Source organism: Ctenopharyngodon idella, chromosome 4 (genome assembly GCF_019924925.1).
Source record: "Ctenopharyngodon idella isolate HZGC_01 chromosome 4, HZGC01, whole genome shotgun sequence".
In the NCBI taxonomy this organism is placed as follows: Eukaryota; Metazoa; Chordata; class Actinopteri; order Cypriniformes; family Xenocyprididae; genus Ctenopharyngodon; species Ctenopharyngodon idella.
The window spans coordinates 5,801,079-5,828,032 of NC_067223.1; the positions used below are offsets into that span (position 1 = coordinate 5,801,079).

Consider the following 26,954-nt stretch of genomic DNA (forward strand, 5'->3'; position numbering starts at 1 on the left):
ACATAGAGACTGTTTGGGAGTGAGACAAACAGATACAATCAGAACGAATAAGAATGGCAATTAATGAATGAGACAGCAAGAGACAAAGATTGGAGGAGTGGCTGAGGTTCAGACGGGAGTTCTGATTGTACTTTAATGAAGTGGTCTTTAAAAGGAACAAGCATTTTTGAAACAAAGATCACACACAAACTCATTGACTCAATGACTGTGCTGGTACCGAGCCAAGCCGTTATAGCCACAGTTGGGATCAGCAAGATAAAGAAAGAACACAAAACTAGAATGGTACATTCTGAAGAAAATGTGAGTGGTGCCTTCCCTGGGTATTGCTATGTGGTTACTAGGTAGCCATCCCTATCCCAATATTAAGGTGTGGTAACATTTACTGTTGTTTGGCAAATTTTCCAGTTGAAATCCAGCCATTTCAATAGAATGCCATGAGATTGGGAATTTTGCATAAGGGTGAAAGATTTCCCCATGCAGATTTAGCATATCGAGTTCAAGTTGGTCACACAAATTTTCTGCGATGACCAACAAAGGTTATTTAATTATTGTAGATTTGCATAATGTTTTGAAGTATTTCAATGAATAAAGAACAGAAATTTTGCTTTGATCAAAGTTTTCACCTGAACAAATCAAATATTCAAGTAAAATGATCTTAACAAGTTTGCAGTGACAAGCAATTTGTATATCTACAGTGAACACAAAACTACACCATGACATAAATCCCAGCCACTCAGAAGATATTTGATATTTTTAAGTTATTAAGAAATGGAAATCTATTTTCTAAATGCAATCATGTAGTCTGTTTAAACTCTGCCCCCTTTCTTATGATCAACTGCAAGCTTGCATTCAGATCATCCTCCCTTCATCCAAATCAACAACTGATGGAGTCCCACCCTATTTTTTTTTTTTTTTTTTTGATAAATTGTTTTACTTGGATCTTCACCGACTGGGTCAGAGCATCTCCAAAAAAAGGCTGGCCTGTGTGGTCCGATCCAACAGATGAGCTACTGTATGTCAAGTTGCTCAAGAAGTTAATGCTGGTTCTGATAGAAAGGTGTCAGAATACACAGTGCATCACAGTTTGTTGCGTATGGGGCTGCATAGCCTCAGACCAGTCAGGGTGCCCATGCTGACCCCTGTCCACTGCCGAAAGTGCCAACAGTGGGCACATGAGCATCAGAACTGGACCACGGAGCAATGAAGAAGGAGGCCTGGTCTGATGAATCATGTTTTCTTTGACATCATGGCCGGGTGCGTGTGCGTCTGTAGCACAAATGGTGTGGGGTGAGTAACATGCCAAATACTGAATGTGTCACATTTATTGTTGCTCTGTGGGAATTTCGTGGGCTAAATCTAATCTTTTCAATAGGAATCACAATGAGTTCATATTCACAAACAGAAAGATGCATGGTTTGAAAGTGACTTCGATGTGAGCTGTGCTTTATACATCACAAAGCTATTAACAATAGTCAATGGACTTTTTTTGCCTATAAAATTTCTCCTATGCTAGTGTGACCACACCTTTAGGGGTTTGTTCAAGTTCTTAAACCTGAGTATAACTGAAATACTTCAGAAAATGTATAGTGATACTTTATTTAGATGAGGAAAGTCTTGTCTTCAGCAGACCCATCCCACAGAACAGCTGTCACTCGGAAGTGAGATACCTGACACGGACAGATGTTCTGACAAATGGGACTGTATCATTATCAGTTGCTCAATAAATACTCTTTCATCTCATTGTAAAACTACTTATTTTCACAGTAAAACCTGCAGTGGAAAAGAGGGGAGTTCATTCGGACTGCTTTGAAATGGGTTTCACCAGGCCAGGCCGCCCTTAGGGATTGGGTGGTGGTCAAAGCCCAGCCTGATGTATTTAAGTCAATGCATTTAATCTGGCCACATTCTCCCCAACAGCCCCGCCAGGCACAGCCCTCTCCCTCCGACTGACACGCTGACACCTGGGCTCCACCGCTGCCGGCTGGCCAGCATGCCGCTTGGGCCCACCTGCTCGCCACACATACCGCAATGCAAACATTTCAACAGTTAGGTCGACTTTAAAAGCTCCACGCGACTTAATGAGAAAGAATCCGAGGTCTGCGTTTCACCTCTTTCTATGTCTTTCTCTCTCACTCTCTAGAGGGCATTTAGAACTGCCCATTAACGGCCAAAGTGTGGATTTCCTGTAAAATAACGATTGTGCCCTCCACATGGTTCGCGTCTAAATACTCAAGAACACTTAGTTAAACACGAAGCCCGGCGTTCGGCAATCGGAATGGGATTGCTTCCAGCTGTGCCACTCCGACCAGCATCCAGAGCGGGAGAGATCCATCAGAAGTCTTTCTTTATTGATCCTGAGACTTATATTGCATATATTGGCTTTGCTGTGGAATAACAGGGTGGGTGTGAAGTGGTCGGAAATTCACTTACCCCCAATCCCCCTCCTGCCATGATTTCACTTTCAGATTGCAATCAAGCTACTCTGTGCGCCTGGAGGTGACCTGGCAGATGACTGCTTTAATTTCTCAGATAGCTTAGTTTCATGGTGGAGGACTGTGCTGTAATTCCTCAAAAGTCCACTTTGTCCCTGGGATTTTCTTTGAATTGGTTCTCTTGTTTGCCTCTGATGAATCTCTCTCAGATGCACTTTTTAGGGAATGTTTCATTTAATCACCAGTCCAAGCATTGATATTGATTGTATCCCCCAACCCCCTTAAAGGATTAGTTCACTTTCAAATGAAAACTACCCCAAGCTTTACTCACCCTCAAGCCATCCTAGGTGTATATGACTTTCTTCTTTCTGATGAACACAATCGGAGTTATATTAATAAATATCCTGACGCATCCGGGCTTCATAATGGCAGTGAAAGGGACCAATGAGTATGAGCTGAAGAAAGTGCTTCCATCCACATCAATCCATTATAAATGTACCCCACACAGCTCAGGTGGGTTAATAAAGTCCCTCTGAAGCGAAGCGATGCGTTTGTGTAAAAAATATCCATATTTACCAAGTTATTAAGTAAAATATAGCTTCTGCCAGACCACCTTCCATATTCAACTTACGAAGAAAGTGTAAAACTCTCGCAGTTCAAAAAGCTTATGCTACGCCCTACGCCTTCACTATTCAACTTGCAAATAAAGCTTAACTGATGCCACGTCAGTTCAGTTTTTTTTTCATAAGCTGAATACGGAAGGCGTCCTGGTGGAAGCTAGATATTTTACTTCATAACTTGTTAAATATGGCTATTTTTTACACAAACGCATTGCTTTGCTTCAGTATGTTCACCTCACTTGTGCTCAAAGTTTTATTAAGGCTATAGATATTAATCTATGATTTACTAAATGAGCTCTGATGTGTGAATAACATTAAAGGTGGTTGACTAGCCTATCTGCATGTCTCTAATGTGGTTATCAGTCAGAGTTTTAGGAAATGAAGCATTCATCCGTGTTCTGATAAATCCCACATCCACTTCCAAATTTAAGATTAAACTCCCCAATAAACGCTGACGTCCGCGGCGCGTGCGTGAGAGAGAGTGAGTGAGAGAGCGAAAGATCGCTGCGGTCTGTTCCTGTTCATCACTCACACCAGCAGCAGCACCAGCTCGGACCTTATAAACTCTCCATCCCAAATCCTGGAATATCAAACCTAGAATCATGAAATCGGACATAATGTGGATTTATCAAACTCTTCTGTGTGTCTTGCTGTCCCTGGATGCGGGTGAGTGACCAGCGTGTAATGGGCACGTGAAGTGCGTTATTGATTAACTGATCGTGTTTTTTTCATAGTGCAAAGATGCCTTTGAGAAATATGACGTCGATAAAACGTTTATACATCTAAAAACAAGTTAATCAAGTTATGTGTCCATAACTATTTTGTGTTGTCTTAGAAAAATTCGACTTTAAATGCATTTTGAGGGTAATGACATATATTCCAGAGGATTCTTGCACTGTCTGAAGCAAATCTCATATTAATGACAAACTAGCCTACACTGTAAACTCTCACTCTCAATGCTCTAAAATTGGGTTTAATTAAACTTTATTATCTTTGAATGTAGTGTAATTGCTACAAAGTGGTGCCAATGTTATAACCTGTAGCTTGCACTTTTTCAGCCACTTTGAATGACTTTACTGATGAAAAACTTGAGTTAAAACTCATACAAACAAGTAGAAATCCAAGATATTATTATAAAGATGACATTTAATGGCTACCATGGTAAATTGTTGGAATGTTAAGGATTGCTGAAAAAGGGGCTTTTCCTCCAACATTTTTCTCCACACAGAGTGACTGAAGGGTTCATTTGAGTTTAAATCAATTTTCAATCCAATTTAATGAAAGAGCTTTCCACAACAGCTTTTTGGGGTGGAAAACTAAAAATGCAATTAAAGGGGAATAAACAAGCAAGGGAGGATTAAATATATGTTCAGGGGGCCACAGTTTTCAAACTGTCTACATTTACAATAATGTATATTTAGTTTGGATTTTACACAAATCCACTGACCCTTCCTCATGTTTCAGTCTCATAAACTGAAGCCTGGAGATGTTACATGCATCACGTAGTGCAGAGGATAGGGGGTGGTGTGGCCTTATGGTAACAGTTCTGGGCAAGTTGTAGGTTCAAACCACATACAGTTATCACCATTGTGTCTTTTAACAAGACACTTTTCTGCAGTATCATCTTCAGATGACAAAGTGAATAAAAGCGCCAACATATACGCTACTTTCAGTCCTGTTCCACTGAAGAAACTGATGCTCAATAACAGTGACATGCATCATTAGATGCGCTACAGCAAAGCAACAGACCCGTCCCGGAGTTCACATTTCCAGCAATGGGCAAACGCACATATGGGGTGAATGGACTTTAAAGCGGGTGTTATCGACGTGCTGTGCAACATCTGGACAGAGCCGTTTCTCCCATATTTCACCATTGCAAATATTAAGCAGACCAGATGTGCTGCGTAAACACAGAACGAGAGGTTCTTCAGACTTTCACTGAAGCTCTAGGAAAGGAAAGGACATTAGTGAGTCAGACTGAAACCATTAATGCTGATGTTTCACTGATGCCCATCCTCATTGCTACCATAAACATCATCCCGTTGTTATTTAAGGAAGAGATTTAGCCAAATCTAATAAGCAGGCTGGGAGATAAAGATGCCCCCGACAGGCCAGAAAGAGGAATTTAAAGGAGTCTAATTGGGGCGCTGAAGGAAAAGATCAATGTTTGAAGAGCAGTTTGATGAAATCCAGATGTGTTCAGATGCAGCCCAAACATTAATAATGTGTTCTCACCAAAACCGCTTCAGCCACAGGAGTTCGGCAAGAGATGCGGGACTGCGCAGCGCAGCGCGTGTCTGAATCAAACTGAGGAGTGTTACCTTACACCCCTGATTTTCAACAGTTTACTGAATCACTTGATAATCAGGGCACCAGGCCCAGGACTACTGCACAGAGCAGATCCAAGTTCATGCCCACGCTGAGTGAGATAACAGCCTATGGGAGAGTATGTACAGTTCCGATATCAGACTTTAAACAGGATAGTTCACACAAAATGAAGCAAGCATGCCTGTCAAGCCTCGAAAAGGACAAAAAAAAGCGCCATAAAACAGTCATGAAATTAGGCCTTAATTCAATTAAATTCAATTCGATTCACATTTATTTGTATAGCGCTTTTCACGATACATATTGTTTCAAAGCAGCTTTACAGAGAATGCATGTCAACATTACAATTTAGAGAATCTGGTATCGGAGGTGACTGTCTAATATATGTGGTTTCAGAAATGTACATATAATCATGCAGTTAGCTAACAAAGTAATAATTTAGGCAATTTAATTTACAATCACTGTTAGTAGTTTAATTGAAGGTAGAAGCAATGAGCTCCTGGAAATAATGAATTACATGTTAACAATAATTAGGATATATAGAAATTTGGGAATGTAGATTCAATAGATTTGTGTGAAGAACAAACTGAATTTTAAGTCAATATTCACTGGTACTTTTGTGATTTAATGAGTCTTTAACAATGATTCTTAAAACAAATCATTTATTTCAGTTTGTGAGCTATTGAAATGACTCAAAAGAATGATTCAGTCGAGTTCGACCCTATCCCAGATAGTGCGCTTATGGTTTACTTGTGAGCACACTTATGAAACATAAAAATGTGACACTCTTGTTGAATCACAACAAGCATGTGCATGAGACGATGATCACAAGTCCGCAAAACTGCAAGTATACATCAAATGCGCGAACTCTCTTACTCGCTGATCTGGTTGCTGCGGTTCTCATGTTAAAGTGATTTTGTCCATGGGGAATTGATTGGATCATTGTGGTTTGCTATTGCTGTGATGTCATGTGAGTGACAGGTTGTGCCGCCCTCATGCCAGTAAACACATTATCAGAAACATGAAGAGCTGTCACTGCAAGAGGGAGGGGAAATTATTTTGAGACTATGAGGGTACATGAATTTAAATCAAATCAAGTATAATAAATACTGCAGTATTTCTTTAAAAAAAAAGTAAATTTTGATTTCATGGTAATCAGTGAATAAATAATGTCTTATTTCATTGTGTTCCTCACTCAAAGCTATCATATGATTCAGAAGACTTGAAATACTGTGCATGAGACTTTTATGAGACAATAAAAGACAAAAATTATATAACTGTAAGTTTTGGCTGAACTATTACATTTAAGAGTGCAGTTCAGAAAATAAAGACAGTGTAAGGATTCGGAAGATGTTGGACGTGAAAACAACAGAAAGATTATGTTATGTTATGTTTTAATGTGGAAGTTACTTTGTGAGCTTTGCACATGTATATTAGCTAACTTTGAAAATATCCTCGGACCACCACAGTGCAGTGAATCATGACACACGTATGTGTAAGTGAGAGTCTGGGCCCCTTTCACTGGCCTCCCATTCATTTTTGCAGAAGAGACAGTCATAAAATAGCAAAAGGAAACCGGATTTTAGTAATGTGAAAGAATGTGAACGTTGATGAGTCTAGTTATGTTTACTCTGCTTGCTTTTGTTCATTAAAGACCTTTAGGCACCAAAGAATTTTTGAAAAACATCAGCAGTAAATCAGCATATTAGAATGATTTCTGAAGGGTCATGTGACACTTAAGACTGGAGTAATGATGCTGAAAATTCAGCTTTGCCATCACAGGAATGAATTACATTTTAAAACATATTTAAATAGAAAACAGTTATTTTAAATTGTAATAATATTACTGTTTTATCTAATGAATATTGCCTTGGTGGGACTTTAAAAAGATTAAAAAATCTTACCTACCCCAAACTTTTGAATATTAGTGTGTATATTGTAAAATATTTCAAAGTGTCACATGTCAAAACAAAAATATATATTTAAAAAGTTCTTTTCATTACAAACTAAAGAGTATAAAATCTGTCAAATTATGTCAGTTTTAAGTCACAGAGAGACAAATTTGGTACAAATGGGACTGTTTCCTGAGAATGACCCTTCTGATAATGTGTGTGACAGTTCTCACATGTGTGAGATTATGAGTGTACATGTATGTGTGTGTTTTAAGTGTCTGCATATGTGTTTGTGTTTAATCTCCTTGTCTCTTTTGTTCAGCGTGCAGGAAACAGACATTGCAGAGGTATCAGAAAAGTGAAAACAGCCGGCTGCTTTGTACAGACTGTCCAGAATCTCCTCGAATTAAAACCCTCTCGCTGGATGACTGTGCACGCAAATGCAGCAAGAGCAAGAAGTCCTGCAGGTGACACACGCACAAGTTTAAAGGGATTGTTTAACCAAAAATGAAATTCTGTCATCATTTACTCATGTCATTTTGTTTTTCTTATTAACACAAAAGAAGATATTTTGAAAAATGTCTCAGTGTTTTTTGTCCGTAAAATTAAAGTCAGTGGGACACAGTTGTTTTGGACATTCTTCAGAATATCTTCTTTTTCAGGTTTGGAACGTCATGAAGTTGAGTAAATGTGGACAGAATTTTAATTTTTGGGTGAAATATTGATTCATCTGATGGTGGTGGATCTATGACCCAACAATTGTCTTTTGTTTTCTTGGTTTTCTCTCCTTGCTTCCTTACAGGGCATTCTACTTTGACCAGATAAACAGGAAATGTCACTTTCTTCCCTTCGACCGTTTTTCCGAAGGCGCAAAGAGAGAGCGAAAACCCAATTGTGACCTTTTCGAGAAGAAAGGTAAATATTTTGAATGCCCTTTCGAAAAAGTTCACTCACACTTGACTTTTTACTTTTATTTCTTCTGATGTTTCCAGGAAATATTTTGTTGTAAAACCACGCAAATGCCAGCCATGTTTGTTTAGATTGCTGGCTCTAAGTGTAAAATCACTCCTTCCTATGTATAAAATCACCTCTGTCATTGTAAACAACACATGCTTAAGAGATTTGGCAGCAAAGAGAGTATAAGAAAGCATGACTGATAAGTGTTGACGGTAACAAGATGCCGTATGTTTATGCTTTCAGCAAAAGCTGGAGTTTAACATTTTGATTTATGCCATAATCGTCAGTAAAACTCTTGTTTGGAGACTTAAATCACATCAGGATGTCAGTAAAATGTGTAATCTCTAAACAACGTTCATGGTATCAGATTATATGAATATCTGTGTGCCGTATGTTTTCCACAGACTATGTGAGGGAGTGCATCATTGGGTCAGGTGTTAACTACAAGGGGAGGAAGTCATTCACAAAGACTGGAATTACGTGTCAATCCTGGAATATGTCCATCCCGCATGAGCACAAGTAAAAAGTCACTCTCTTTTTTTGCTTTCTCTCTCTTTGACTCTCTGGGATGAATTTACTAAACAGTTGTGGCACTTTAATGTGTGCTGGTGGATTAAGTCATTGTCTGTATTTTCTGTTCAAATAGACCTAATTTAAATGCAAATCAGTCTAATTATAAGTGAATGTCATTTTTATGATGCGCTATCATCACCTAGTGAAAGCTGTAATGTTAAATAAATGTAACACATTAACATGTCTTTTTAACATGGTAGTTTAGTGCATCTATTTAAAAAAAGAAAATTTTAAAAAAGGAACACTTAAATGATGTCCCTTGACCTACACTGCAGGGGTGTTGAAAGTTGAACTATTTGACACAGCTTAAAAACATTATCTTGAAAACATTATTGAGATATCTGGTTCTAGCTAATCAAAAAAGCTTTTCTTAAAGGATTAGTTCACTTTAAAATGAAAATTACCCCAAGATTTACTCACCCTCAAGCCATCCTAGGTGTATATGACTTTCTTCTTTCTGATGAACACAGTCGGAGATATATTAATAAATATCCTGATGCATCCGAGCTTTATAATGGCAGTGAACGGGACCAACGAGTATGAAGCTCAAGAAAATGCATCCATTCATCATAAACATATTCCACAAGGCTTCGGGGGGTTAATAAAGTCCTTCTGAAGCGAAGCAATGTGTTTGTGTAGGAAAAATATCCGTATTTAACAAGTTCTCTTCTTAAAAATACTTAAAAATATCTAGCTTCTGCCAGATCGCCTTCCATATTAAACTTACAAAAAAAGCGTAACTTGCTTTGCGACAGTTACGTTTTTTTCCGTAATTTGAATACGGAAGGCATAGGACGTAGCATAAGCGTTTTGAACTGCAAGAGTTTTACACTTTCTTCGCAAGTTGAATACGGAAGGCAGTCTGGCGGAAGCTAGATATTTTACTTTATAACTTGTTAAATATGGATATTTTTCTTACACAAACTCATTGCTTCGCTTCAGAAGGCCTTTATTAACCCCCCGGAGCTGTGTGGGGTACATTTATAATGGATGGAAGCACTTTCTTCAGGTTCGTACTCATTGGTCCCGTTCACTGCCATTATAAAGCTTGGATGCGTCAGGAATATTTATTAATATAACTCCGATTGTGTTCATCAGAAAGAAGAAAGTCATATACACCTGGGCTTGAGGGTGAGTAAAGCTTGGGGTAATTTTCATTTTAAAGTGAACTAATCCTTTTACCAACACTATGCTAAGCACCTGAGCAAGGCTTATGTGAACAAAACACACGAAGAAAGGAACATGTTTAATTTGATCATTTTTAGGTTAGCTAACATAATGTCATATGTTATATTTAACTTAATTTAAAATGTAATATGTTTTCATAATTACAAATATATAAACCAGAAAGCTTTTTTTATTATTTAAATTATTAGTCAGGCACCGAATACTGTACCCCTAAATAGCTGTCTCAGCCAATAGAAATGCTCTGGGGAGGAACAGGATCTTGCAAGACACCGACATGCAATATTGTGACGCCTCTAGGCTCCTTAGTTTTACAACAATGGATCCGGTGCATTCAAATAAAACGAAAACAATTTACCTTAGTATAAATAGCATATCACTTCTATTTACACTTTGTGTGAGTAGCATCTATCACTATTCGCACTTATAAACAAGAAGCTAATTATTGTGTTTTACACTGTGTGCAAACATTATCTAGAACTATTTACACTCAGTGTAAATAGCATTTAAGTTCTGTTACACTTTGTGTAAATATCATCTACCTTTTTAACACTCTGAATAAATAGCTACAGCTAATAAACAATGCTATTTATAGTGAATTTTTGCCTCTGTCTCTTAAACCGCTCATTCCTCTGTAACTCATTCTCTCAATAAGCTTATCATTTGCAGCTCACTGTTCCTAGCGCAAACTTAGCCGTTAGCCGTTAATTGCCTTCAGTGTGCTGTCTGCCAACAACCACTGATTAGTCTAGACTGCAGATGAGATTGCTTTCAGGCCGGTCGTTTCTCTCACAACAGAAGTTAAGTGAGACTATATGGAGTGATGCCTTGACTGCGCAAACACAAGCCAATCTGGTTAATGTGGTCAATTGTCGCCAGGTCCTTGTTAGCCAAGATGTTATTAGCTCTACGAGTTACACTGCTTACAAGCTGTATAAAGATTTTAGAGGTGAGAGAATGAAAGAAAGATAGAGAAAGAATGAGAGAAGGAGGATTTATGGACTGAAGTCATGTTCTGTCTGCCCTCCAGCTGAGCTCACAAAGCCGCAGACACATTAAAATACGAGCAGCATTTGAGACTAGTGCACAGATGCTAATCCTCCTCCCTATGGATAACAGTACTTTCCGACTTCGATTCCCTTCGAACCTTTTTCCATGTGATAAGATCTTTTTCCTCTCAGACTTAAGCTTCTCAATCTATCCACCAGCACAATGTGTCCACCTGTCCCATCCATTTGGCCAAGCCAAACGAGGAGACAGCAAGAAAATGATCAGAAAGGGTGTGATGAGAACCAAGTAAATCTACTCTGAGAAGACAAAAAAATGCAAGCCCCTTTTCTACCAAGAAGGTGCCGGTGCTGGTACCAGAGCCGGTGGCCAGCCAACACCGACATGCTCCTATGAAATGTCACTTTATTGAGACAAAACTTTTTGAATGTACACAAATGAATAGTTTCCAATAAATTACCCATTTCCGACTCAAATGACCTCCTGGTGTTGTAAGTGTGATTAAAGAAAGTTTAAAGTTTCTGTTTGGATTGCATTCAGAGTGCAAGAACGTCTGTTGGCAGCTAGAGAAGAATAGCTGGCTAACATCTGTTAGCACAACATCATTAGCTGTAGAGATCTCAGGCCTCATGTGGAACCAGCCACAAGATCCAGATGCAGGAACACAGTCCATTCCAGCACCACACGCGTTTTGTAACCCAGTTGTTTAAGCAATTCATCTGTGCTGCATGGCTTTTATTTAGATTGTGTCCTGATCTGGTGTCATTTTAACTTATTTTGATGTTTTAGAGGCAACAGACCTTAAGGTCTAGTACTGGATTTGGTTTTAAGAGTTTTCCAGATCAATTCAAAGTTTAGGTTCACTTAGATTCAGATAGCATCTGTTGGGATACAATGAGCTGGTTTTACATGGTTGAAGCTGGTTATTTATGGTTGTTAGCTGGTGATATTCAGCTCAATCTGAAAGATCAGGGTTCCTCAAATCTGGCTTTGGAGGGACACTGCCTCGAGACTTTAGCTTCAACCCTAATCAAAGACACCTTAGCAAGCTAATCAAGGTCTTCAGAGTTACTTAAAAAAATTACAGGTAGCTGACTTTGATCAGGGTTTGAGCTAAACTCTGCAGGGCAGTGGCCCTCCAGGGCTGGATTTGAGGAAACAAGTGGAGGACCATCCATCCATCTTCCATACTGCTTATCCTATATAGAATTGTGGGACCTGGTAGACCAGGGGTGTCCAATCCTGCTCCTGGAGGGCCACTTTCCTACAGTGTTTTGCTCCAACCTGCCTGTTCGGAATCTTCTAGTAATCTCAAGTCCTTGATCAACTGCTTTAGGTGTATTTAATTAAGGTTGGAGCTAGAAGACAACCATGCAGGAGCAGGATAGGGCACCCCTGTGTTTGACCATCTTGGTCAACCTGTTTTGAGAGTGTAGACTATCCTGGTCTGGACCTCTCTACTGAAAGAACAACAGGCTTCTTAACTAGCTCAATCAGGGAGAAATCCATGATCAACCAGCACCATAGGAATGACAAATGCTCATGAACAACATGGCTATGCCAGTTCTCAAGGTGAACCGGCACCAAACTAGCACAAACTAGAAATTCATACTTGTCTAAGCTGATCTTTTAGGCTGATTAAGCTGATTTACTCAATGAGTGTTCCAGAAGACCAGGGGTATCCAATTCTGCTCTTGGAGGGCCAACGTTCTGCAACTTTCTGCTCCAACACACCTTCCTGGATGTTTATAGTAATCCTAAAGATCTTTTCTGTGTTGGAAATCAAATACTTCCATACTATATAGTATGTGAAAAAACGTATGCCAACAGAGCAGTATGTTAGAATACATAGTATTTGAAAAAAAGTAGGCAAAAAGTATCTGGATGACCCACTACTTCCACTGAGATTCTAAAGTGTGCATTCGATGAACACTTTACTATCCCATGGCCATGGGAGAGGAATTGTAAATGCCGGTGAAGCGACACAACTCTGGGTCACATGACAATGAACATGGCGGATATAGTACGCCTGAATTTCATTCATACTACACACATTCATGTTATAAAGAACATACTTTTTTAACAGTCGTGAAGTAAGTTTCTAAGTACCTACTATTCAGTATGCGATTTCGGACGCAGCGCTTGATTAGCTGGTTCAGGTGTGTTTAATTAGGGTTGGAGCTAAACTCAGATGAACAATGGCTCTCTACGAGCAGGGTTGGACAAAAGTTAATTCGACCTGGTTGATCACATAAACTGAAATTTTAACTCTGTTTTCCCTCTCCTTTTTTCTATATATTTATTTATCAGTTTCAAGCCTGCCAGACACAAAAAGTTTGACCTGCGTCAGAACTTCTGCCGAAACCCAGACAATGATCCAAGTGGACCTTGGTGCTTCACTGAACTCACTGAGACCCGGCACCAGGAATGTGGGCTGCCCCAGTGTTCAGATGGTTAGAGATGACCTCATCTATACTGTAATATGTGCTTTTGTGTTATTTGTAAAATGAGAGTATGTAGAACCTGTTTTCACCAAGTGCAGCATGTCCTTATATCAACATTTTTGTTGATCCTGGAACAACATTCCAATCAACCAATCAGATTTTTGGGACAAGTTTGCAGTTTATGTCAGGTTTAGGCTTACAACCAGGGTTAGGTATTTCTACATCAGTGTTATTCACCTATCATTTCCGTATGATTTTAGGGATAACTTATGGGTAGGGTTAGGTTTAGGGGTAGAGGTAAGGAAATGCTTAGGACTAAATTTTTGGACCAGAATGTTCCAGAATCAACAAAATATGTTGACCCAGGCACGGGTCTATCTCAGCAAAATCAGGACGTGTTAAGAGTACAGTATGTGAGTGTGTTTGTGTCTGTTGCACATTCTACAGTATAGTGCACTATTGTTATGTGTGCATTTGGTGTTTGTAATACCTGTGTGTTTCTGTGTGTTTGTAGTGGAGTGTATGAGGTGTAATGGGGAAACATACAGGGGGCCCATGGATCACACAGAGAGTGGGAAAGAGTGCCAGAGATGGGACTCACAGAAACCTCATAAACACACCTACCAGCCTCACAGGTACATATTCACGTGTACTCTCTCACACACACATACACACACAACTGTGTGATTTATGCCTTCTGTATCTGTATTTATAGGCATGTAGGTAAAGGCCTGGTTGACAACTACTGCCGCAATCCCAATAATGATGTGCGTCCTTGGTGTTACACAATGGACAAAAACACACCATGGGAGTACTGTAACATCAGTGTGTGTGGTCTGTTCACTTTTCTTTATCTTCATCTTTCTTTCTATAAAACTTGCATGCATTGGGGTTTTAGCTGCTTCTGGTTTTGTATTGTTGTGAATCTGAATATTGTCTGTCTTATGATTAATACCAACTAAAAGTTTGTAACACATGTGGAGGAAACCCCTTTCCTATCGCAGATAGTTGCGTGTGTGTGATATTTAGTTTAGCCCAGGGATTGTGTACAGGTGCACTGGCTTGTTGTAAATCTCGTGGTTACTCCTGTATTTCATCCATGGCATCTTTCCAGTGGAAACATTTTTCAAATGCTGATGCTTGGAATTCCTGACAGTCTCTCTCCTTTTCTCTGTTTCAGACTCAGATAATGATGTGGAAGTGGAGGTGACCACCTCTTGCTTTCGAGGTCAGGGAGAGGGCTACAGGGGTACAGTCAGTGTGACCCCTGCAGGTGTGACCTGTCAACGCTGGGACGCTCTATTTCCTCACAACCATTCATACACACCGCACAACTATAAATGCAAGTGAGTCATTCTACACTACTGCTTTTTTGTATTATCAGAACTACATTATACTTTTTGAAGAAAATATAAAACAACATATTGTAAGCATTTGGTGGTAGCTTACTGACAAAAGTCAAACAGTTATGGGATGATCCCAGGATTAGGGGTTTGTTTACATCTGACTGATCCTAAATCATTCTGAAAAAGAAAATGCAAAAAATCCATACATGCAAAAATGATTTTACAAAATTGTTTGTGTGTGTCGCACTCAGGGATCTCAGGGAGAACTATTGCAGGAACCCTGATGGCTCTGAAATTCCCTGGTGTTTCACAACAGACCCAAAAGTACGCAAAGCTTTCTGTACCAACATCCCAAGATGTGAATCAGAGAGCTCTGACAGCACAGGTAAGCCCACACACACACACACGCTTACACACACTCTCACATGTGTACTGCACTGCATGGCTAAGCATTGTGAACCATATTAGCCACATAATGAATTGTGTTGTTCCAAAACTCTTAGCTCATCATAATTTACAAGAATTTTAATGATGAAAGACAAAGATGTTTTGCGCAGAGGCGCCATCACGGACGTTTGGAGACTGCCTGTAAAGATCTGGCACCCAGCTCGAGTGCGGTTTTGTTCTGGGTACCCTCACATTCCCCTTCGTCTGTGTCACACAAGCGCTCCTAAAAGGAAAAGATTCTTCTGCGCAAATCGTGTAGTCCGTTTCAAAATCCTGTTAGAATAATCTATTTTTTTCATGTGTGTTCCAGCTTTGTGTTTCAAAAGACACATTTCTCACCAGAAGAGTCCCTTTGAGGTTTCAGGTCAGAGAGACAGGGCAATGCCTCTCTGGATTCACTCAAACTTCAGTCAGATCTTGGCACAGACAAAAGCTTTTTTCCCCTACATGTTTGCCAACCACCAATTGTAAAGTGGTCCCTGACGTGAAATCGGCCCTCCCCCACTAGTAAAATGCTATTTCAAACATGCTTACTTCATGACAGCATGGATACAATCAGCAAATCCATAAATAATCTAAACATGGAGCTTTGAATAAGCTTGAATTTTACTGAAGGTACTGTACATGCATGTGTTTATGCATGTTAATACTGTTCGTTATCTTTATGGCTGTTTTATCTGTGTCCTAGAATGTTACGAAGACAACGGGGAGAGTTACCGTGGCAATTTGTCGAAAACAAGATCTGGTATTCCTTGTGGGCTGTGGTCCGACCACACATTCAGGTACATGTTTCCATGAAATCACTGAAACCATTTAAAGCTGCTGTGCCATTTTTTCCCCCGTGTTAAAGGTGCAGTGTGTAAATTTTAGGAGGATCTATTGACAGAAATGCAATATAATATACATAACTATGTTTTCAGTGGTGTATAAAGACCTTACATAATGAACTGTTTTGCTTTTATTACCTTAGAATGAGCCATTTCTATCTACATTTGCATCTCCTTACATGTTAAGTCGCCATTTTGTGCCGGTATTTGTGCCAGTGTTCAAAACTATCTCCTTACCTTAGCCTGATTCACAACAGTAAGCTTGTAATAATGTTTTATAATTCGGGTGGTACTGGTAGGTTTCCGCGGGAAATTCAAGCATACCGCCATTTGTCATTACGTCACATCTGTTTACATAAAGAACGAGACCCAGCTAGTAGGCTATATCATGTGAGGATGCTGCAGGTGATGGATCATTTATAGCCTTTTCTCACAGCAGCTGGAATAATGAAACTTATAATTTTGATGGCGGATTGTATGGTATGACAAATGGACAATTTGGGAACAAACATTAACAATTTGGGAACAAAGTATAACAATAATAATAATTTGCATGGTTTTATGTGATATGACCTAAGCGATCATTGGATTTAATCACCATTGGTAGCGCGATTTATTGTAATGCTGTTTTTTCTCAGTTGGTCAGAACAAAAGTGCCAGATTTGTTACTTACTTGTTCAGATTACATTTTCCTGTGAAAATTCTTATTTTGGTCATACTTCCAAGACTACAATCTGTGATTCCGAAGTACAGTATCCACGTCAGTGCGGTGACAAAACATTAGATTCATCCGCACTGAGGAGCCTTGCCAATGCACAACCCACGTAAAGATGAGAATTCCACAAATAACTGCAATTGCAGGTTTCAAACAGAGATGGCGACAAAGAGACAAAACTTATAGACTACAACCTTAAAAGATTTAATTAAAAATAACATAAAATAATTAATAAATTACTTTTTTATTTGAAATCTGTGTATTTTACCCCAAATCTTATTAGATATTGTATATCGGGTATTGTGTCATTTCTTTTGTCGTTGTGTTGTTGCTTTTAAGGCCCAGACCAACCAAGCCGAAGGTCCGCCATCATCCAACATCGGGCCATCCTTGAGCTTTGGCCGGACTGGCCTAGTTTTTGCAATGTGTTCCGTACTGTCGGCATTAGTCAGGGGCTTTTTGGCTGATTGAGCATGTTGAATCGAGAACTCTGATTGGCTGATCAGCTTAGTGAACGAGTCAGTGCACGTGAATAAAAGTGAAAGCGATGAAAGCAAGCAAAAAAGTCAAGACAGAAAAAACAAAAGGCTGTTCTACTTTTACGCCATCTTACCAGAGCATTCGAATGCGCATATAGTTTCATAACAACATGAGCCGCCTGGAATGAAGAAAGTGATCAGCATGATTGATTTTCAAAATGGTACAGTAAGTTAGAGCTGCTTTGTTTACGGTTTGCATATCTGCAGTCCTAGTTTAGGTTTCCCTTTTTGAAGGATGAATATAGACTATTGACACGCAAGGTGCAGAACACACATGCTAGTTGACACTCGTCTGTAGTACTTTTGGTGTGTTCAAGGGCTCCTTTTTGGCCGAGACGCAGCCGACGCAAGGTGACAACACAGTCAGCTTTCGCCGCCGCTAGTTCTTTTATGACAGCTTGGCGAGAGCACTATTCAGAGTGCTGTTTGTATGACTCTTGACTGTGTAGAACAATCCAAATCAGTCACTTATGCAGCTCTCTATGTAGTCAGTGAGGCATCTCACTCGGTTTTGAAATATTTAGAGCTTTTGTGCACTTTTGCTCTCTCGTGGGTTCCTGTTGACTCTTGGAACCAGTTTTCCTTGCAGAAATCATATATTAGCACTGATGTTGAGTTTGTTTTGAAAGGCGGTTATCAGGCAGTATTACAACATTGAAAGAGGACCGAGGCAGTGATAACAAACAGAAGAGTGAGAGCCAGGCCGCTCATATTCATCACTGATACACCGAGGACAGAAAATACCACACACTGTTCTTCGGGAGACAAATGCCCCATAAAGCAACTCGCTCAGCGTCCTGTAGTCCCTCAGCTCGGGCTAAGCTGTTAACATCACTTAATTTACAGGAATTTTAAAAGCCAAAATGGCACAGACAGATGGACATGTTGCAGGAGTGACCTCTGACCCCAGGAAGTGCTGTCCCCCGCTCTCAAAACACGGGCAGATCAAAGCCAATCAGCTTCTTCAAATGGCGTCCAGCCAGTGAGTCTGCCTCACATGGGGTCGAAAGGTTGTCTCTGAGAAAACTCAACGTTGGCTTGTTCAGTGGTCACCAGGGACGAAAAATTACCTCTCCACTTTATCACTCTCTGTTTCCTACACATTTTTCATTTTGGGTTTTCGGCCCCTGCGATCGGAGGGCTGTCTGTCTCGCTCTAGGATTTATTTTCTTTGTAAGTCAACTCTGTAGAAGACGCTTGGCATGCAGTTTCGGGCTGGATTGCATGTAGCCATGAGGACAGGTGGTGTAATACACAGAGCCACAGTGACTGTTATAAGTTCATACTTTCATACTTTTATGGTCGCTGGAGGGAGGATAAGAATATGATTCCTTCTTTGAACATCTTGTCACACAGCGAAATACGAGTCAACATTTCCATCCCTCTTGTGTTGGCCTGTTTCTCTGAACTGAGTAGCTGATTTCCTGTTCTTTGTTTTTATGTGTGTGAAGGAGAGACACGCGGTCAGCGAAGGCCAGCGCAGGCTTAGAGTTGAACTTGTGCAGGAATCCAGACCGAGATAAGCACGGGCCATGGTGCTACACGTCCAACTCCTCCATTCCCTGGGACTACTGCGGACTAGAGCGCTGTGAGTCTATCTATCTATTTATCTATCTATCTACTTGTCTACTTGTCTGTCTTTCTGTCTACTTGTCTGTCTGTCTCTGTCTACTTGTCTGCTTGTCTATCTTTCTGTCTACTTGTCTATCTCTCTATCTGTCTATCTTATCTATCTATCTGTCTGTCTGTCTCTGTCTATCTGTCTGTTTGCCAACTTGTCCGTCTGTCTGTCTGTCTGTCTGTCTGTCTGTCTACTTGTATATCTGTCTACTTGTCTGTCTGTCTATCTATTTGTCTGTCTATCTACTTGTCTATCTGTCTGTCTGTCTATCTGTCTGTCTCTGTCTACTTGTCTGTCTGTCTGTCTGTCTGTCTGTCTGTCTATCTATCTATCTATCTTTCTGTCTGTCTGTCTGTCTGTCTGTCTATCTACTTGTCTACTTGTCTGTCTTTCTGTCTACTTGTCTGTCTATCTGTCTGTCTGTCTATCTATCTATCTATCTATCTATCTGTCTGTCTGTCTGTCTGTCTGTCTGTCTGTCTGTCTGTCTATCTATCTATCTATCTATCTACTTGTCTACTTGTCTGTCTGTCTGTCTGTCTTTCTACTTGTCTACTTGTCTATCTTTCTGTCTACTTGTCTGTCTGTCTGTCTGTCTGTCTGTCTGTCTATCTATCTATCTATCTATCTATCTATCTGTCTGTCTGTCTGTCTACTTGTATATCTGTCTGTCTGTCTGTCTGTCTTTCTGACTTTTGTTCCATCTATTGTTCTATCTTTCTCTCTGGACTTTTTCCTTTTCTAGTTAAAAACTACACTTATAACAGTTAGTTATATTAATTTATTTAAAATGCCTTAAAAATTTCAAGAATCAATTCAGTCCATTGCAATTCTACATTCTACAACCTCAATTCAAATTCAGAAATACATTTGGGATGTTAAACACATTCTCAGTTTATTTCTGAATGTCACACAACTTATATAATGACAGACAGGGTCTCTGACCTACACGGCAGGGGTGTTTTGTCATTATTTGTAGCTTGCAAAGGCTTACAGATGTTATGCACAGAGTTTGTGTCTGTGGTTTTTGTCTTCTTGAATGAGGCGTCAGACTATAATGTCAGACAGATGCAATCCTCTTCATCTTTGTGCCCATGCAGCTGTGTTACTGCAGCTGGATTTTTATAATTGTGCTGCATTCAGGCACGTCTGTGATGGTCTGCTGATGCATGTTGATGAACGAGATGGTGTTTGTGTAGTCTTGGTATTCGTCATTTTAATAAGAAACACATTCTGGGGATAGTTCCACGATTATATTTAGGTTTATCCAAATTACATTAGATTCTTTTTTTAGGTTTCAGCAACATCAGTGGGTAATGTCCACGTGTCAAATGTTTCATTATAATATTTTGTTCCTGGTTTTTGGTGCAAATGAACTTTTCTTGTCTTTTTTATTATTCAGGCAACTCAATGTCATCTGATGACCTTCAGAAGAGTAAGTTCATAGCAAATTTCTTAGCAGATAATAAAAGAAAACACCCTTGAGAAAGACGACACTGGTTCTCATTTGGTGGGTCGCTGGCCTCTTGTGGTAACAGTCACCAAAGAAAAAACTGTGCTTAATGCAAATAATGAAATAAAAACAAAAAATAAACAAATAAGTAAATAAAACATTTATGCACTAAACAAAATGAAGCCATATCCACAAGTGTCCTATTGATTTTCACAGACTATGATTAATTTTCTTTGTTTTTCGAAGATTTACATAATTATTCTTTTCTTTTTGGTCAACCTGTTATTAAGTTTGCATATTTTTGGGCCTGTGTAGATTTGTTGTTATTTCCAGTGTACTATCTAGGCCCTTTAGGAAAACCACTTGAGAACCACTGCACTATGATACTATGTACTGCATATCTAATATGTATATTTTTAAATATATATATATATATATATATATATATATATATATATAAATCTTCTTTCATGAAGACTTCTCTGACAGTTACCGCTTTCCCTCTCGGCAGGTGGAGGCCCGAAACCATCTTGCTTTATACACAAAACCACACGGATTGTTGGGGGGATGCAGGTGCAGCGAGCAGAGGACGGAAGCTGGGTGGTCAGCATTCAAAAAAGGTAAACACTTCCTATTTGATCAGCATGAAGTATTATTTTAATCCAATTCATCCTACATTAATCTACATAATTTACAGCAAATATGCAGATAAAACTGTGATAGATTATTTAATATACACTGAAATATATATACATTATGATTTAGAATATTTGGGTAATAGAATAGATTTTAGTATCTAGAAAATTCAGAAAAACTGTAACGTAACATAACATGTATAGCATAGGGGGATGGTAATTCCTGTATCCCTGACACATTCTGATTGGTTCTTCTCCCGAAGGAACAGACACTGGTGCGGAGGTTCACTCATCAGAGAGGAATGGGTTCTGACTGATCAACAGTGCTTCTCCACCTGGTAATCCATCTCACATCCACTAATGACTAGCCACTATCTCTTGTCAATGCAAACCACATTTGAGTTTTCCACATTCGTGGGTCGTACAAGATTCTGGCCTGTCCTGGCCTTGTGTTCCCATCTGTCAGTTGATGTTTTCTATGAGACGTGCGGATCCAGGGTTTCCGGTTTAAGAGAGAGTAGTGACAGATCCGCTGTGACTGATGGCTCTCTGCTCTGTCAGTGGTGCATCTGTTTAGACTCGGTGTTCGGCTGCATGATATACGCCTGTGGATCTGCTTCAGTGACACTTGAGTGAAAACCTGCTGGCTCTGTTTAGTTTGAGGGGGAAAAGGGGGACAGAAGGAGAACGAGAGTGAGCGTGTCTGGCTTTTAGATCATCTCTACATTCCCCAGATCCGCTCCCTGGTGGGATCAGCTATCTTGTGCTTTGCATGAAGACACAGACCGGGCTGGACGCTAGAACTGACCTCTGCGTCTTGATCAGAACTGGAGATGAGTTTACCAGGAATGCTCGCCAACATACATATCTCATGCTTGTAGAAAGACTGCTCTTCTACGTCTGCGATCCAGATTATATATTTTCAGAAGGCTAAAATGACTTATCACCGTTCTACTTGGATACTTTAGTTGCATATTTTAGTTGTCATGAAACTTCTGTTTGACATATATGCTTATACATCGTGTTTTTTTTTTTGTTGTTGTTTTTTTTTGCATGTTCCTCAGTGTTCCTGACCTTTCGGAGTACACTGTGCAGGTGGGGCTTCTTCATCTCAACGCATCCGCCGACACACAGGGTCTCCGGATTGCACATGTGGTCTGTGGGCCCGAGGGATCCAACCTGGCCCTGCTCAAACTCACAACGTAAGTGCATTTATGCATCTGCCTATTCATCTTCTCATGCATCCAGCCATCCTTATGGTAACTCATAGTCTTATGCCCAGGCCTGCCCCTCTCTCTGAGCATGTGCGAACTGTTCAGCTTCCTGTCGCAGGGTGTGCTGTTGCAGAAGGCATTTATTGTCTCATGTATGGCTGGGGAGATACTAAAGGTACTATTCTGTTCTATTCTATTTCTTTTCAATACAGTAACATTGTTGAATTGTTGGTTTCCATTGTATTTTTGGGATGGAAACCTGAAAAATGCCTTTCAAATAATTGACCCATATATATATACACTTCCCGGCCAAAAAAAAAAAAAGTCGCTGTTTGGATTTTAATAGGCAAATACTTAGGAATCTATGAATGGATCATTATTACAGTTATTATTATGATTCTAGCATGTTATATGTTTGGCAACGGTTCTTTTAACCCTTAAAGATGGAGTGTGTAGCTTTTCATTTCTTAAACAACCATGTAGAAAGACACATCATGGCAATATTCCAGGATGATAATGTCAAGATTCACCAGGGTTAAAATTGTGAAAGAATGGTTCAGAGAGCATGAAGAATCATTTTCACACATGAATTGGCACCTCTGAGTCCATACCTTAATTTCATTGAAAGTCAAGATCTTGACCAAAAATTGATGCACCTCTTGATGGAAATAACATCACAACATTTATTTCCATCGAGAGGTGCATCATTTTTTTGGTCAAGATCTTGTATTGACAATGCAAGAGGTGAGCACTCTGTAAAGTCTCCTCCAGCACATCCCAAAAACCTACACTGAGGTTAAGGTCAGTGCCAATTCATGTGTGAAAATGATTCTTCATGCTCCCTCCCAACAATTCTTTCACAATTTGAGCCTGATGAATCTTGACATTGTCATCCTGGAATATGGCCATGATACATCTTAATACATGGTTGTTTAAGAAATGAAAAGCTACTCTTTTAAGGTTAAAAGAACCGTTGCCAAACATATAACATGCTAGAAAAATAATAATTACTCTATATATATATATATATATAATGGCAAAACAATATATAATAAATAATATATAATAATCTGAACACCTGGTCTGTTTTATTTGGTGTTTACTTCAAAGTACAGCTCTAGAATACATTCAGATGGTCTTGATAATAATCACAATGATTTATGGCATCTTTTGTTCATGTTTGTATCTTGCGGAAGAAGAACAAGATACACAAATAAATATTTAATCTGACTCAGCATCATTAAAATACACACTTGAACAAACAAAACATTCTTAGCTCGTATTTAACCCATTTTTCCAAACCTGTGTTGAGTTATTTAGACACATAAGGCCAAATAAATGAAGCTAATTGAACTTGCATGCAAACTTTCCAAACCGTTACATTTCTATTAAAGCTGACCCTTTGACCTCTCTGTTAGGTACGGGACATGAGGGCAGTCTGAAAATGGTGGGGCTTCCAATTGTCAGCAACAAAAGGTGTTCCCAAAGCCACAACGGTATTCTGCCCATCACAGAGACCAAAATCTGTGCTGGAGGCAAGAGAGACCAGGGTGTTTGTGAGGTACGAGTCAGATCCTAGTCTTTGAAGAGTTTCATTTCAGAGGATGATGTTTATTCTATTACTGTGACCTATATTCTTCTCCATTCACCTATTATAGAAAGACTACGGTGGCCCATTGGTGTGCCAGGAAGGAGAAAGCAAAGTAATAGTGGGCGTGAGCATCAACGGCCGTGGGTGTGCTGTCGCCAGGCGTCCTGCTGTCTTCGTCAACGTGGCCTTCTACTCTGAATGGATCCGCAAAGTCTTCAAATACTATTCAGACATGGAAATAAGTTACTAGACTGTTATATTTTCCATTGTGGTGAAAATATACTCATGGCACGTTATGGTTTTTAGCATCTACAACGTGAAGACCATGGTTGCTGTACAGTTGGTGTACAAAGAACTTGGAGGCCAGAGTTTGGTTTTAGATTGAGTTTTTTTGTTTTAGATTAAATTAAAACCACTGGTACAGAAAAGGTGCAAGACAAAAATATCTAATGTTCTCACAAAGAAACTGCAACAATCAGATGTCAGACATGAACCAACAAATGAAGGAAATGACAACTTTTGAACTTTTTTTTTTTTTTTTTTTTAGAAGATTGTTGTGGCTAGTGAGTTAAATCTCAAAAATCAAGGACAGATGGATAAATGAGGAAAGAAAAGCAATTAGAAGAAACTGTGGTGTTCATCCATATGAACATATTTGTCTCAAACCAGAGCAGATGTTGTTCTAAATGTCATTCCCTGGAAATACTTGAAGATGGCAATAACTCGACGTTTTCAGACAGGACAGAGCTTTTGTTTTCACTGGGGTGCATTTTTCCAGGTGTTATCCCTTGCTCACAGCTGATTTCTCTTCAATGTACATCATTTTAAAGGCATTTCAGGTGCAACTTAGGAGGACAAAATTCTGTATCACTGTTTCCAATAAACACTATTTTCAACATCAACCACTTCACAAATCAGATTTGGAGCATCAGTCAGCACCGTGGCCAGTATACATGCCCGAATGGGATGTTATCACACATTTCCAGAAGGGTTCAGTGACTTTCTAATGTTTCGCACCTTGCTTTGCTCCAGTTTGGAGCGTTCTGTGGCCCCTTTGGGGCTGTTTCGTGTACTGCACTCCAAAGAGTGTGCTAATGTCACTCTGTGCATCCGTAGGTCTTATAGATCTGAAATTACAAACATCTGAAGGTCTTTCCTTTCACATGGTGTAATATATCTGTCGAAATTTTATATGCAGTTCGCGAAGTATTTATTTATGTCTTTTATAGATGGACCGAAGTCATGGCATTTCATCCTCCTAAAGTGTTTATTGTGTTTAATCTGGCGTGTAGATTTGAAACATAACATTTGTAAACAAAACAAAAGGACGATATGTCTTTAAAGGAAAATATTGGGTCATAACAAAACGTTTCGACTCAAAGACGGCTCCCAGAAGGTTTATACGCCACACATGTGTGCGTCATCTATGTGGAGGGTCTTTTAAGTCTAAATTTAGCCATGAGTGCAAAGATACTTAATCAAACTGCAGTACTGAATAGAGTAACGCAGTCAAAAACAGGCAGGGTAATTGTTTAAACTAATGTTTTTAATACGAAAATGTGTTTGATTGTAAATATTATGCTCGCTATGTATATAAGATGCCTGTATTTTGACATTTTATCAATTTTCACACTTGTTTTGTATTGTTAACACATCGGTTTTGTAATTTCCTCTTTGCGCTGCTGCCATCAGTGGTCTTAATATTGAATATCTAGGCTGCTGTTGTTTTTAACACTATTTTTATGACTGTTTTATATTTTCCAACTTTTAAAATGTAAGTAAATATACATGTGACCTTTTTTTGTTTTATTTGTACATAATTAAAACTTTTTAAAAAGTTATTTTTGGTCATTTGTAATATTTCAGTTCCTATTAAACAGTGTTGTTATTGTTAAGTAAAACTATTATTAATTTTTGTTTAATGAAATAGATATAAAATAGATATAAAAATGACAAAAGCACATGACAAAATTTCTTTATTTCAATATTTTTTTAATTCAAAATATTAATAAATACTATAATCGTATATAAATAATAGCACTGCTGTTAAAGGAAAAATGGTTGATCATTAATATGCTAATGTATTATTTTTTGCTCTGCTGCTCTGAGACCCACGGCCTGATGCTTTCCATTCCCTCAGGTCTGATGTTTCAACCCATTGAATGTGTGTGTCGGTTCACTTTCAGCAGGTTGTGTGTTCAGGCGACCCATATGATGAATACAACCCCCCCTTATGGGCGATAGAAAAGGACGTGTGAGAAGAAAGGTCATGCAGACCACAGCCAATAGTTTCCTGTTTCCTCCAGGGCACTTAAATCAGCAGGGTTCAAAGGTCAGAGTTCAAACTGTTGAAAAGCGAACTGAATTTATAAAGCAGTTACTTCAGTCAAACAGGAGCAGGCAGACAGTATGCTGAAGCAATCATGGATGAGAGTCAGGAGAGCTCTCATGAATAAGCCGTTTCAGCTCCAGCTCCATGATGGATTTTTGCCGCCATGTGAGGTTAAACTAATACACTTGATTCAATTAATCCAGCGGCGGCTGATTATTGTTGAATCAGATGTGTTAGTTCAAGGCTGGAACAAATTATACTGTTGTGGGGTCCCAGAGGACAAGAGTTGAAAACTGGAACAGACACAAGATGTCTGATCTTCTATAGGACTCCAATGTACAGTAAAACACAGAGGTTTTGTGTTTAAATCAAGAGAAAACCACATTTCCACCCGAAACTCTCTCTGAGAGTAATCATTTGAAGTCATTTTTTCTGCTTCAGTGCTTTGTCAACTGCTCGTATAATGGCTCTCTTCAATCTTTTGTTTATTTTTGAGCATCTTGTTCATACAGAGTGGTGCATATTTTCTTTATAGACTTTTCTACTGCATGTACATAGAAAGGGTTTATGTGTTTGATCTTTCTAATGTTGGAAATAAACATTAACAATTTTAGATTAATGGCATTTTTATTAGAAATAAGTCTGTGGGATTGACCTCTGCGTGATTGTCAGTGTATCCCAGACTCCCTGTTAGCTCTTGAAGCATTCTGGTTTGTGTCCAAGTGTTGATCTTGTTCACTCACCGTGTAGAAGTATGTGAGTCCAGTCCAAAACTCACAGGAGAGATTTCTTACCAGA

General features: G+C 39.2%; 1 protein-coding gene across 2 annotated transcripts; it reads left to right on the plus strand.

The window, feature by feature from the left end:
- Window positions 1–3,499: 3,499 nt before the first annotated feature.
- Window positions 3,500–25,665, plus strand: hgfa (hepatocyte growth factor a). Of its 2 annotated transcripts, XM_051891277.1 has the most exons (18): window positions 3,500–3,718; window positions 7,592–7,736; window positions 8,072–8,184; window positions 8,631–8,745; window positions 13,303–13,445; window positions 13,951–14,071; window positions 14,152–14,270; window positions 14,617–14,782; window positions 15,034–15,167; window positions 15,918–16,011; window positions 18,762–18,898; window positions 20,334–20,366; window positions 20,896–21,004; window positions 21,283–21,357; window positions 22,084–22,221; window positions 22,302–22,408; window positions 23,652–23,794; window positions 23,892–25,665. In XM_051891277.1, exons 1-18 carry the CDS (start codon window positions 3,655–3,657, stop codon window positions 24,072–24,074), a joined length of 2,139 nt encoding a protein of 712 aa, XP_051747237.1. In that variant the 5' UTR covers window positions 3,500–3,654; the 3' UTR covers window positions 24,075–25,665. The 2 variants fall into 2 exon arrangements, with proteins under 2 accessions (XP_051747237.1, XP_051747238.1); XM_051891278.1 differs by lacking the exons at window positions 22,084–22,221; window positions 22,302–22,408; window positions 23,652–23,794; window positions 23,892–25,665 and adding an exon at window positions 21,754–22,053.
- Window positions 25,666–26,954: the final 1,289 nt, after the last annotated feature.